Source organism: Labrus mixtus, chromosome 7 (assembly GCF_963584025.1).
Source record: "Labrus mixtus chromosome 7, fLabMix1.1, whole genome shotgun sequence".
NCBI classification, from domain to species: domain Eukaryota; kingdom Metazoa; phylum Chordata; class Actinopteri; order Labriformes; family Labridae; genus Labrus; species Labrus mixtus.
Genome location: NC_083618.1, coordinates 29,777,245 through 29,790,990, shown reverse-complemented (window position 1 = coordinate 29,790,990; position 13,746 = coordinate 29,777,245). Strand labels below are relative to the sequence as shown.

The window sequence follows — 13,746 nt, the reverse complement described above, 5'->3', positions numbered from 1 at the left end:
GAAAACTCTGAAAACATCACAGACAGTGGGACTCGGGTGTTACACCCATTGTAGACAGTCATGACTCACAGAGTTATTTTCAGAGGCGATACTTGATTTCTATTATATTTAACTGTGAGAAATCGCATATAAAGTCTTTAAAATCGAGAAAAGTATCAAAATAAACGCTGCAGCTGTGAACCTGGGTGTTTGAAAGAAGTTGAATAAACACAGCAGAGTGTTTTTTTTCCTTTGTTTTACCTTCTCTGCAGCGTCTGTGATCTTCCCTGTGAGCTTGTCCAATTTGTCTTTCACGTCTTCGGCATCGACGTCGGCCTTCTTGCCCAGAGGCAGAGCGCCCACACACTTCTCCCCCTTCTTGCAGGGCGGTGCTCCCTCCGGTGGGCACAAGTCTCCCCCCTCACACTTCAGCGGGGTGCAAGGCTCCGTGCGAACACTACCACACACCTGAAAAAGACACAGAGAGCGTACACAGAGTTTTAAAGTGCAAAGACCAGAGATAGGGGTTTAGGATATTAGGGGTGCCTTGAAGCTCCATAATGTGACATCTGGAGCTTTCCCATGGTCACAATCAGAGGCCAAAATGTGATCATCTTCAGCACTACACGACCTCTCTTTATGATGACAGATTTGTGAGATTTACCTGTTTGGCTACAGGAGTGAGGTCCGGTTTGGAAGCCATGTTCTGGTTCAGTTTGTCCAGGTCTTTGGTGTTGGCCGGCTGCACTTTGTTATACAGATCCTTGGTCTCATCTCTGTTATCAGTCGACTCCTGCAGCGTCTGTTTGGTGTCGTCTGCTTTCTTCACTGCGTCTGTAGACTCGTCATAGGCGTTCTTGATCACTGTAAATGCGCCTGAGGGGCAGAAAGACTCGACGTAAGTATGAGGGCAATGTCGATGGTGAGATCAGACATCATCACAGTACATTCAGGGGTGCAATCTTACACCTGCAATCCATGTGTTTAACAGAGTGTGACTAATGTGTCCATATTTCTGACCTGAGTTGTCGGGACCGGGGGAAATCTCCAAGGCTTTTTTCTTGTCTCTGTATTCCTCATTGAGGCGGTCAAGCAGAGCCTTAAGATTGTTCAGCTCTGAGTCCAAACCGGGAGTTCTGGTCACGGGGGGAAGGTCTGCATCAACCTTGTCCAACTGGTCCCTGTGAGACATAAAAAAAAGGTTGTTTGGTTATACATCTGAGAGAAAATTAAATAAAAGAAATTAGAGAAATTAGGCGTCAGAAAAAAGTTCACAATAACGATGGAAAACTTTGCAAACAGCTGATTAGTGTAAGTAGATTCCTGCAAATGTTCCCGTGGTCCCTCACCTGAGCTTGTCCAGTTCAGCCAGTGCATCGTCGATCTGTTTGGTGCTGATGGTTGGCAGGACTAAGGAGTCCTTGATCTGGTTCAGAGTGGTCTCCATGGTGTGGATACGAGGCCCCAAGTCTGCAGGAACTCCAGGAAGAAAGGGGAAACCGGGAGAGAGTTTCTCTACAGCTGAGCTGAAGTTCTTTCGCTGAGCGTCCAGGGTGAAGAAGCAGGAAGGACAGGACTCGCAGGAGGGGAACGAGTCACAGCGTCCTCTGCTGCACGAGTCACAGCGAGTCCCTATGACGCCCGGCCGACACAGACAGGCCCCCGTATTCTTGTCGCACATTTCTGGAAGGGTTCCTTCAGGATCGCACTTGCACACTGTGGGGAGGGAGGGGCGACAAGGTCAGCGACACACCCATCACCACCCAGTAATCAGTCATTTCAAACAAAGTAAACAGCTAAACCTGCAGCACCGACAAGAACGCTGAAATGCAAAACAAGACAGCTTTTAATGAGTCCGAGGCACCCATCGAAAACAAGATATATGGAAACATTTGAAGCAACGTCAGGGTGCTACAGCCTTAACAAGAGAGAGGGAATTAAAAGGGTCCTCAGAGAGTTGGTGGGTTTTGGGATCTTCAGGAATTTCTCTCGTTTTTTAGGGGCTCTAAAATAAAGGACAGTTTTTAATGCTCATAGTTTACAGGGATCATGACAAACATTTCCTCGTTCTGTGATGTAAGACATACTGGTCTGTTTCATAACAATCAGGGGTTACATCAGTCCACATCAGAGAGTTCAATTAGCCAAGTGCTAAAGCCGTTTAATGCTAAAGGAGTCAAACGTGTTGAGCTACAGTAGCAGGCTGGAGATGTGTCTTAATGGCAGTATCAAAGGATTAACCTGTGTATGCGCTCTGCTTGTAACTTATTTAGAGAGACGGCCTATACCCGTTTTGCAAATGCACTCCTGATAATATCTAGATAATTTAAGGAGGACTGCCCCTGAAATCCTCCTGATCCAGTTTTTTTTCACACATGCACCTCACAGCGGGAGACTAGATCTGTCAGAGTGGAGGAGGGGCCACCTGAATATAATTGATATAATATAATCTTCATGTCAGAGCTAAGTTTAGTTTGACAGAATCACAATCTTAAGGTTGACTTACGTTGACAGCCCAAAAGAGGGTTTCCATACGAGTTATCAGGACACCCGGTGCATGTTCTGCCTCCAAAGCGTGGTCTGCACTCACACTGACCTGTCACCTGAAGACAAAGAAACCAAAGAAACCATCAGGACATTTTTTGGTGAGGATAAAAAACACAAACTTAATCTCTGCCTTTTTCTCTAACTTACAGCACGGACATACTGAGATAAGCCCTTTAGAGTCCCCTTCTCTTACCTGGTCACAGGTGTCACCATAGGACCGGGTCGGGTCACAGCCGCAGGGCTCACAGCGTCCTGACAGCGCTGGTTTCCAGTAGCCTTTCGAGCAGGCATCACAGGTTCGTCCGTGGAAGTGAGGACGGCAGAGACACTGTCCGGTCAGCGGGTCACAAGCATCGGACAACGAGCCGTCTACAGAGCAGGAACACTCTGGAGAGCAAAGGTTACAATCGAAATTAGGTGTTGCCGCTATTTAATTGTTGTTAGAATTAGTTTTTTTTATTTAAATATTCTACACGTTTTCTTTATTTAGAATAGATTTTGGGTAATATTTTCTTTTGCTAGTTATTTGTTTAGTAAATTTAGTTTTTGCATTAGTACTTTTGTTAGGTATTTGGGTTACACTGTGGGCACCAGAGGTTATTTAGGTAAGAGGCAGGTAGAGGACCAGCATGCACCTGGGTGGGCCTATGGTAGCAGCAGGAGCCACGATTTTCTTTGTTCTTTTTGGACTTCTTTTGCCTGCGTACATCACATCCCCATGGTGCATCAGTGGTCATTTGATTATGTTTGATATTAGTTTATTTAGATCTTTTTTTGTTTTTGGACAAAAAGCCACTAAATTAGAAAAAACACATGTTAGTTTTTCTGCCGTGAATATAAAGAAGGTTTCGTATTTTTTAAGGTGCTTATCATTCTGGTGATAAAATATGAATGATTTTGTGATTATTTCCTGAAATATTGGACGACAGCAGCATTTGAGCATCCCACCCTGTGCATGACTTCAGAGGAAAACGGTTGCCATGGTAAAATGGTTAAAGAGGACACGTTGGGGGTTAGTTGTGTTTAGGGGGCATGCAGTTTTTTATAATGATGTCAAAGTGTGATAGAGTTGGATGACTCACTGGAGCAGCCCAGAGGGTCGGATCCACTCAGGCCGTAGTATCCTCTCTTACAGCGGTCGCAGCGGGGTCCTTCAACATTCGCTTTACACAGACAGGATTCGGAGTTGTGGTCACACTGACCGCCGTTTATCGACCCCTCGGCACTGCAGATACAACCTGAAAGCAGCACGAACACGAGTCACTCCATCAAAGAGGTTGAATCCACATCTAATCCTTTTTTTTGCAACATTTTAGAAAGATCACCACATTTCAGTTTCCACAACTTACGCGTGCAGGCGTCGGGACGGTCCATTTGGCTGCGGGGGTTCGGCTGGTATCCTGGAGCGCACCGGTCGCACTTGGGTCCCGTCGTGTGGTGCAGACAGCCCTCGCACACACCTCCGCTCCTCCGCCCGCTGGCCTCGTACACGGCCTGGTCGAAGTGACAGCGCTGGGCGTGGTTGTTACACTCACAGCCTGAGGGGAGAACAAAAATGGTTAAAAAAAAACTGCTCTCTGTGAAATGTTACAAAAGATGCTTAAAAAAACATTGAACTGCTGTCCACTAAAGAGTGGTTGTTTGCATTCACACATGCATCCCCCTCCTGCACATATCAGGAGAATTCCCGGAGCTATGTGCAGGTGTGAAAGCCGTATGAGTCTTCACATTAGGTGGTACAGCAGCCTGTTGACAGAGACATGACAGCCTCCTCAGGTGTGATGGAAGTCTTACGTTGGCAGGTGTGAGTGTTGTCCTCCTCCGCATGTCTCCAGGGCAGATCGTTGTAGAGATCAGCACAACGCTCGCAGTTCATACCGGCTGTGTTGTGCTGGCAGTCACACTGAGGATTCACCTGCAAGAGAACAAACATGACATGTGAATAGACGTTGAATGCGAGGTCAGCTGGGATCCTGGTGTGTTACATCCTGGTGTTTTAGGCACTCAAGGCAGGTAGCTATCAGGGTTAAATAAAGACCTGTTTCCACCAACCTTAAGCGACCTCAAGCTGGGTCTGGTTTGGTACAGACCAACCAGACCCTTACTTGGTAAGCGTGTTTAACTCCACCCTTTAGCATTGGATCGGTCCACTTGGCCCCCCAGCAGAAGGGTAGCAACAAAGTAGGACGGAACAGACCGGGTATTTTGGTACCATTACCAACTTTTGACCTTACTGAACCGGACTGCTTGGTGGAAACGAGGCCCCTACACAGCATTTATTTAGCTGCCTTATGTTCAGCAAACACATCTGTCTTTGTTCCTAATTTGATGGTTTTGAGGTCTTGGAAAATGATCTCCTGGTTGTCGCATAAACCAAAGACCTGAGGTTTTTCTTCTCCTAGATTTATACGCATATGACTTGGAGAGAAACTTACCCTGGCTTTGTGGGAAATTATTTAGCTTATCTTAACCAGAGACCACACCCTGGGTATTTCTCATAATGAAAGCAGGAGGATGTGTTGTGTATCTTCTCCTCCAGAATGTACAAACTCTCAAACACCTGTCCTACATACCTGGATACCATAGCTGTAAGCTTGTGGCAGGCATCTGTTGGCGTGTCCGTGGCACATACAGCTGCCCATCACCCTCATGTCCTTCAGGGCGAAGAACTTACTGAGAGCTCTGCCGGGCAGACGAGGAACCTCTCCGAGCTCCAGCAGCTTCAGCCTCAGCCCCGTTATCCCCGACACGTCTGTGAAGGAGACAGCTGTCACTCAGAGACACTTCTATTTTTTCACAAGTTTTCTTCTGAGAATATTTCACGGCTGACGTGGCTTACCTTCAATTTTTTGGCTGTCGGGAATTGGCACATAAGCATACTGACGCAGAGGGCTGAACTGGATCTGGAGAAGAGAAACAAACATTCTTACACTCTGTTCTTTTCTTTCTTTCCATCACAGACAGTTTCCTTCATTTTGTACCAAACTCTGTGTTTTTTTTTTCTTTTAAAGAGAGCTCCTCTTACTGTGTGATCTTGGTAGGGGTTGTGTTCAGTAGGGGGCAGTGTGTAGCAGTATGTCTGATCCAGGTCAACAGGAGTTGCTGTTGGGATGCCGGGGAAAGATTTTTGACAATCTTTAGCCAAGAATAGAGTAGGCTGCCACGTTTTGCCCTTGTCCTGTGTCCTCTCTATGACCAAGGCACTGGGACGAGGACCCTGCAGAGAGAGAGAGGGAGAGAGAGAGAGAGAGAGAGAGAGAAGTTAAAAAAAAATTAAATACTTCAAGTATAAAATTGATATGTGATGATGTGTACAGGATGTAACAGCGGAGATGCATATCTAATATTTTAAAAAAGGAGATGCATGGGGAGAGGGGGGGCGCTCGGGACCTAGTGGTTAGTGCACGCCACCCATGTACAGAGGCATAGTCCTCCAAGTGGGCAGCCCAGGTTTGAATGTGATCCTGTCCTGCATGTCATTCCCCTCTCTCTCTCTCTCTCTCTCTCTCGACCTGATTTCTGACTCTATCCACCCCAAAATAAACCTTAAAAAAAGTAGATGCATTGTGTCCTTTAGAAACTTTTAACGGGACAGTTATGAGTAAACCGGGTCTCACCTTGAAACTGAGCACCAGGTTGTCAAGCTGAAACAGGTTGTCGAGGTCCAACTCCAGAGTGACGGGTTCCACCTCTACAAGACAAACAAACAGACAAACAAACACTCTCATTATTCACCACAAATAATCATTGGACTTAGACTCACTGATTTGTTCTATCAGAGAAATACACGATTCATTTTCATGAAGATGTTATTTGGGTATCCTGTAGACAGAGGGCGCTGTTGAGCCCTGTTACAGATTACAGGATCCTTGATTTTGTGGAGAGAGAATCAAGACGTTTACAAAAATGGAGCTCCTGTCAGTTCAGAAAGAATTATCCAGATGTTTGTGACGTGCTCTGACTCTTCAACGAGCTGCAGGTCTTGAGTCTATTCATTCAAACTGAGTGTGGGATTTGACTCTACTGTAAACATTTGACTCATATCTGATACAAAAAACTACATTTATCAGACGAGCAGCTCGGGACAAATAAACGTTGTTCATGACGAGCCTCGCTCCAGCTTACTCTTGCAATTTCTGCCAAATGGACAAAATGGACTGTTCTTAAATATTGCTTTTCTAGTCTTCTGATCACTCAAAGTGTTTTTACACAACGTCACATTCACACACACTTTTGTGCAATGATGTCAAAGGATGTTGTGCAAAGTGTTCATCAATATATTTACTTCATATGCGTTCATCCATGTGTCATTTTTGGGATTCAATGTCTTTCAGAATGTTTTTCTAACACTAATATGTGTCTCTAGTCTGTCTACAAACCCCCCAATTATGAAAAAAAAGTACTTTTTTCCTGCTCCACTTTTCAGAAAATGTGTGCTCAAACAGGCCGTTTGGAGATTTTCCCTCCATGACATCACAAAGGGCAGTAGCCCCTCCCCCAGGTGGGTGACACTCCCACAGCTAGGTGTTTGTTCTGCCCTCTGACTCTGCCTTCTCACCGTAAACAATAGGACATGGAGCGAGAAAGCACCGAGTACACACAAGTCCTTCCAGAGAGGGGGCGTGGTCAGACACAGCTCATTTACATATTTAAAGGTACAGACACAGAAACAGCCTGTTCTGAGCAGGGCTGAAATAGAGGGGTTTATAGACATGATCAAATACAGGATCAGAGTGGATTTAGAACAAGAAACTTCACACACAGACGAGCTCTGAGACTTATTAAAACTGGTTGAAGAGGAGGAGGATATGTGACCTTTAAAGACACTTTGCATCTTTGTTTCTTTCTGTTTCTGAATCTTTGTTTATTTGAATCTCTCCCCACCTTTCTTGGACTGCCACCATCTGTCTTGTCCCGATGTGGCGAGGACATCCTTCAGGGTGTGAGCCTGTGGACCGTCTGGGTTCCTGGAGTCGCAGGGACAGCACTTCATCCTCCTCTGTAAAGAGAAAAAAAAAGTCCCAAATCAGGTCTAATGGTACATTTGATATAATTTACTCGTGTTGGTTTAGAGTTATGTAAATGTAATGTCCTAAAAAAGGACCCATGGACCTAAGGCTAACTTCTGTCTCTTTGCCCCGTTTCTGTGCCAGGTAGATAAGCGGTCACTGAACCAGTTAAAATGCTGGACAGAGAGACAAAAAATCAATAATCATCGAATTATATTCTCGGGGTTGTGAAATAGACAACATTTGATCGAGCTGGTAAACAACTTGGGACCCCAGAATCAGTCGAATCGTCTTTAGATTTTATAAATATATGCGAGCAGACAGCCCAAATATTCCCTCAAAATTTGCAGTAATTGAGCTGTTTTTCCACTCTTTATGCCATCTCGGTTGTTTTTATGAAGACATGAGGTATGTTTTTTGAATGCACCCACAGCTGGTGTGCCCTCTACGCTGGGTCCTCTGGACGTCTCTGCCACCCTGGTACACAAGGCCGTGGCCGCTCGCCCTGTAGGGGAAAGTTCACTCACTACTTTGCTATTCAACAATTTGGCCCTGTAAAAAGTTTCCCCTTCCAGCAACGTGTCTCAAACATGTGAAGACCCCCCTGGGTGACAAGAACAGAGCCAGGGTGGAAAAAAAAACGCAGTTCCTCAAATGGCCACTTGAGGCTGGCTCCAAAAGTGACTTGATCCCGATAGAACACCAAGTTAAAGTTACCTGCGTTTTTTTGTTTCTGACAGGTCTGAAACTTGCACATGTGAGCCCATTTGACATGCTTGTACAGCTTGGAATTTTGCATGAATGCACACACTTCCATGTTATAGCAAATCCAAGACCACATCTATTGCGGGTAGGGAGCGCATCCAGTAAATGGCCTGCCTGCTATAATCATTTGTCCATTCATATGCATAGGCTTGGGTTTGCCTGCAAATAGCACTTCCAGATCGCCGTCTGATATTTAGCTTGTTGTTTATTTTAGAAAGAATTACAAGAATTTTCTCCAGTGCTGGACATGTCACAACTTTTGCTAAGATAAACTTTTTCATTCAGTCCTGTGGCATCCCTGAGATGTTTTCGTGACGACCTTGGATCTTCAGACTTTGCTTGGCCATCTTGTCATGGAATTTTTAAAGATGGTGGGTCGTTAGATAAGCCACCATCTCATGGAAGGAAAGCACAGGAAGTTGTTCTGAAGGCAGCCCACATGATCCTTTTGCGGCTCAAAGCAGGAAGGTGAATAACACTGGCAAAGGCTGATAAGGTACCTTTGAAAAACAAACAAGGCTGCACATCCTGCATGAAGGGGTACAGAGTTGGAGGATCGATGTTGTTTTTTATGTCTACTGCCGGATGTTGATAAAAGAGGCTAGGGTTGGAGACACCACTCTCCAGAACCAGAAACTTGCAGGGGGCTATCTCGTCCAGAAGTGGAGAAAAAACCCTGTGCAGTCTCTCCAATTTTCTGGAGTTTCTGGTGGATGAGTGGAAAATCCCACAATAGAGAAATTCTGACTGGCACCTGTTGCATGTATGTTGCAAATAGAAGCACTGATGAGGTGAATAAATTGTGATACCAGCTCCTGTGCTAAGTCGATTACACATAGCACTGATATAAAAATAAAAACTGTCATTAAAGCATCGACTTCTCCAGTGAGATTCTATACCACATGGTAACCAAAGGCCACTAAACCGTTCAGTACAGCACCTCTGTCGGAGACGCTGACATGAAAAAGTGTTTGTTTGATTATTTGTTACAAAATCTGGCTCAGTGGTGAAGCATACCTAACAAGATGGGACAGGTTTCTCTGAGCATGCTTTCATCTATACGAGTCTTACTCTTTATCTCCAGTCATGCATGCGTGTGTGTGTTTGTTTCAGTGTGTCAGCTCGCAAGATACAGCTGAGTGTTCCTGCCGCTCCCTGCCTGGGCGAGGTGCGGTCGGCCCAGGTAACGGAAAAAAAAAAAAGCAACGGGCAAAGTGTTGATCATTCATGGAGAGTTATCTGTTCCTTGAGGCGTCATAAACACAGCACACACCCAGTCAGGAATGAAGATTACCTAACGTAAACACAAATATTAACTCGCCTGTGGTTCACTGCTGCTTTGTTTTTCAGGCTGGATTTGGATTTAGGGTTGACATAACCAAAATTTAAGATTTTGGTTGAAATTGTCTTTAGGTCCTGACAGAAATTAATAACTCATGTTCTCTGAAAAAGGAACAAAGAAAATCCATCATCTGTATCAGTTTGTAAACCTGTAAAAACTTTGACCAATGTCTGCCATGAGGTACCAAACATGATACCTCCCCGTCTCCCTACTTCTGGACCAATGGCGCTTGTGCATGTAAGTGAGGGGGCGTGGCTTTTGAGGGAGCACAGAGGGGAGGGGGCGGGTGCAGACGGAGCACCGAAGGAATGCTACTTTCAAAATCATGCTAGTTTTAGAAAAATGACCAACCCTTATTAATGTCTGTCAGGACCTAAAGACAATTTCAACCAAGAGCTTAAAAAGTGGATCTGGAGAAAATGACCAACCCTGCCTTTAACCTCTACATCGTTCATCTGAACTAACAATTAATTTGTAAACAAAGACTTTTATATAAAGGTCTGTGTGCAGCAGCTTTCTGAGCTGCATTAGGCAACAGTCAAGCTCTCGACCTTTGCTGCCCTCTTGGTCCATGTTGCACCATCGCTCTTATCATTACACCGTGAAGTTGCTTAAATGCTGTACAAAAATCAAATATTTTTTTAGAATATGCATCAGACACTTTTTGTCTGGGGGAAATCTGACATTTCAAATTCAAATTTGAATGAAGATTATCTTGTCAGAAATAATTCAGAGGACTCCTTCACACAGGCAGAATCCAAAGAAAAGCCTGGAGCGCATAAATCACGTATGGAAAATTAATTAAGGTCAAAACGTTATCCCTTGCACCTGAATAAATTTGCTGTAACTGATTCCTGTGTGAAGGAGTCCTCTGAATTATTTTTGACATCTCAGGTCCTTTCTCTGAGAGCACCGACCTCCATCTGTGGAGGGGGCTGAGGCACACGAGTTTCCTTCTACTCTGGGGAGATTATGAAGTGTCAAATTTGTGGAAAAATAAAAGTAAATTGAGTAAAGAAAATCCAAGTAGTTCCTGTGAAGTTATGAAAATGCCTGATAACAGACAATACAATCAAACACTGATCCAACTCACATCAACTTTTCTCTTTTATTTGAGCAAGAAATCGAACTCTTACTTGCTTGCACTTTGCTTTGCAAAATTAAAGATTATTTCCAAATCAGCATTAAAGTCCAGTAAGGGGAGGATTTTGCTGAGCAGACAGATGGTTTGCTGACACGGCTCTTTCAAACACTGGGCAAAGAGTACAGTTGCAACACGAGGCTGCTCTGGCACTAAAACCAGACAGTTTCATAAATTAATATTCCAGCCAAAGCCACCACTGTTACATGAGCATCTGTTCACCATGAACTCTACACACCTCCCCTCATGATGGTGCAAACCCTCACGTACAGACCCATGCTTGGTCCGGGTGAACACAGCTGTCCGAGGCAGTGACTGTGTGTGTGTACTCTGATCCATCTGATATGAGCCAATATCAATAAAAAATGCTAATTTGCTTTCCGTTGCCTCATGAGCTGCACTTTGATTTCAGGTGTTAACTCATGAAAGTCGCCTCCACCTGTGAACAAGTCTCCCAGTATCAAGATAACTAACTAAGATTTAATCATGGGAGGGGGTTAAGAGAAAGACATTAAAGTGTCTCCAAAAACCTGCAGTGATGAAATACACTTCCTGGTGTTTATTTTCCTACCTGTTCATACGGGGTGCAGTAGACCTCGGAGCCTGTGAGGCCGCAGGTGGAGGAGGCGTAGAGCCGGTCAGCTCTGCCCAGGAGCAGGTCATTCGGGGGTGGGTAACAAGCCCCCCGAGAGCAGTCCGTCTGGGCCTGTGATGCTGCAGCGATAGCTGGAAGGAAGAGTGGAGCACAATTAGAAATTAAGAGCATCAAAATCCTCATCCAAACTCTTTTTGTAAAGTTGATTATTTGAGCCTTAAAGAGGATATTTTATCCTCCTCCTCCACCTTTTCAAACAGTCCCCCTGTGGTCTAAATGAAACATCTGTGCTGTGCTTTGGTCAAAATATAACATGAATCAAGCACCAGAGGAGGTTTGTGACCCTGTATAAAGCAGCTCTCTCAGAACGCTCCGTTTTGGTGTGTGTGTCTCTTTAAATGAAATGACCCCCCCCCCCCCTCCTGAGTTTTCCAGGTAGACATCACTCCTCTGTAGAGAGAATGAAAATGGCGAACCTGCGCAAACGTTTTGTTCTAGGCTGGGGGTGGAGTCCATAGGTGGAGATACCAGGGGAGGGGAGGGGATTTATTTTTTACCAGAATCCCACTGTGACATCACAAGGAGAGCAAATTTGAAACAGAGCATTTTTCTCTGTGTTGTAAGACTTATGCAGACCACAAACAAAGGACTGGATGGGTTTATGTCACATGTTGTGGCTCAGTAGACTCTCAGGTTACCCTAATATATGTTCAAAAACACTGTAGAAGTGGATTTTTCAGAAACACAACGTTCTTTAAACACAACGTTCTTTAAACACAGCGTTCTTTAAACACGGCGTTCTTTAAACACGACGTTCTTTAAACACGGCGTTCTTTAACACAACGTTCTTTAAACACAACGTTCTTTAAACACAGCGTTCTTTAAACACGACGTTCTTTAAACACGGCGTTCTTTAAACACAGCGTTCTTTAAACACAGCGTTGCAGGAACAAAAAGGGAGTTACTTTAGTTCCTTTTGATCATGTACCTTTCATAAACACTGACTCCATGTTGAATAATCAAACTTTACGAGTCCCAACAGTTACAATACAATCCACTAATTCTAAGTTATTAATCAGTCCGTTAACCTTCACTCTGAGACTGTACCCCCTCCCCTCACACACCTTAAACGCCGTCTATCCTAACCAACATGATGCTTCTTTAACTTTTGCTCAAACTCGTTCTAAACAGACGGAGCGATGACAGAGTTTCCCTTCATGATTTGGGCAGGAAACGTCGTCATCCTATCAGAACCAGATAGAAACAGGGACTCAAACGCAGACTCACACAAACGTTGCTGAGTTCAGAAAAAAAGCAGAGTTTAATAACAGTCCGGGTCGATACACAGTAAGGCAATCAGTCAACAAACAAATCCAAAAGGAGCAGGCAAGGTCAAAAATCACTAGAAAAACTCACAATGGAAAAAGGCTGAAACTCGGCGACACACTAAAGACCAAACTAGGAAACATTATCAAACAAGGGAAACAAGCAACACAGGGAAGAATGATAAATTAAAACAAGCAAATCTAAACACTGAAATACCAAAAATACAAAACTAAACCAGACCAAATCATGACACATTAATGGAGAAAAAAAGAAATGCACCCATCCCATAACTTTCATTCTAGCAAAGATCAGAGATTTGTTTAAGTTAGTCGATCCAAAGATCTAAACTTTGAGCTTCCTACTTCAACATTAAGCCTCTCTGTATTCTCACACCTTCAGTGAAACGTGTAGAAACAGTAATTCAAATTAAAGGATGCCTCTTTGGGATTCACAACAAGTCAGAGCAAAGCATCGCATGTCATCAAAAGACTGAGACTAACAAGCTCTACTGCTTTGCACTTCTTTGTTTCTTTGTTTAAGAAATCCCAGCGTTTTCTGTTATTTCACACAGAAGTAGAAACGACGCAGGGAGGGGAACGTTTTTTTGAACAGTTGTGAAATGATGAACTCCTTCCAAGGTTTTCAAAACGTGTACAATCACGACTAGTGTGCAGGCTTTCACTCAGAGCTTAGTTTCTCTCCTCAGTAGTGATCATAAAGCTGCATACTTTACACTCCAAAGGATTCAGGTGTGGAAAGTTTCCATATGGCTCTATGCACCAGTAAGTGAAAGATAAAGAAGTGAATCTTACCAGCCAGGAGTAAAAGTATTCTCATGTTGTGTTCCTCTTCTGAAAAAGTCTGCAAAAAAAATATCATAAAAAAAAATAAATAAAAAAAAATCAGTAATCAGAAACGGAGTAGGGTAAAATCCGCGCCGGGTGACTGTCCGTCGATGTGAGACTCACCTGAAAGTGTGTGTGATCCTATCAGCTCTGTTATCTGAGTTTCTTAATGTGTGTGTGTCTACCTGGCAGCTGCT

At 44.1% G+C, this 13,746-nt stretch overlaps 2 protein-coding genes across 3 annotated transcripts in view; both read right to left on the bottom strand.

The window, feature by feature from the left end:
- usp48 (ubiquitin specific peptidase 48) overlaps positions 1-8,816 on the bottom strand; it is a 50,490-nt gene extending 41,674 nt beyond the window's left edge. The window contains exon 1 of the mRNA XM_061041560.1: positions 8,812-8,816. The gene's annotated coding sequence lies outside the window, so the exon portion shown is untranslated. The remainder of the gene's footprint in view (positions 1-8,811) is intronic.
- Positions 1-13,746, bottom strand: part of LOC132977137 (laminin subunit beta-3-like) — an 18,255-nt gene extending 4,509 nt beyond the window's left edge. The window contains exons 1-17 of one of the 2 annotated variants that reach the window (XM_061041558.1): positions 13,673-13,746; positions 13,517-13,565; positions 11,355-11,509; positions 7,411-7,525; positions 6,144-6,217; positions 5,552-5,743; positions 5,366-5,429; positions 5,100-5,278; positions 4,321-4,441; positions 3,876-4,064; positions 3,609-3,764; positions 2,720-2,913; positions 2,486-2,582; positions 1,329-1,695; positions 1,000-1,160; positions 644-855; positions 241-447 (exon numbers count right to left, since the gene is read on the bottom strand). In XM_061041558.1, the coding sequence (XP_060897541.1) occupies positions 241-447; positions 644-855; positions 1,000-1,160; positions 1,329-1,695; positions 2,486-2,582; positions 2,720-2,913; positions 3,609-3,764; positions 3,876-4,064; positions 4,321-4,441; positions 5,100-5,278; positions 5,366-5,429; positions 5,552-5,743; positions 6,144-6,217; positions 7,411-7,525; positions 11,355-11,509; positions 13,517-13,541 (2,508 nt within the window). In that variant the 5' untranslated portion in view covers positions 13,542-13,565; positions 13,673-13,746. The other variant, XM_061041557.1, reaches the window with a different exon arrangement.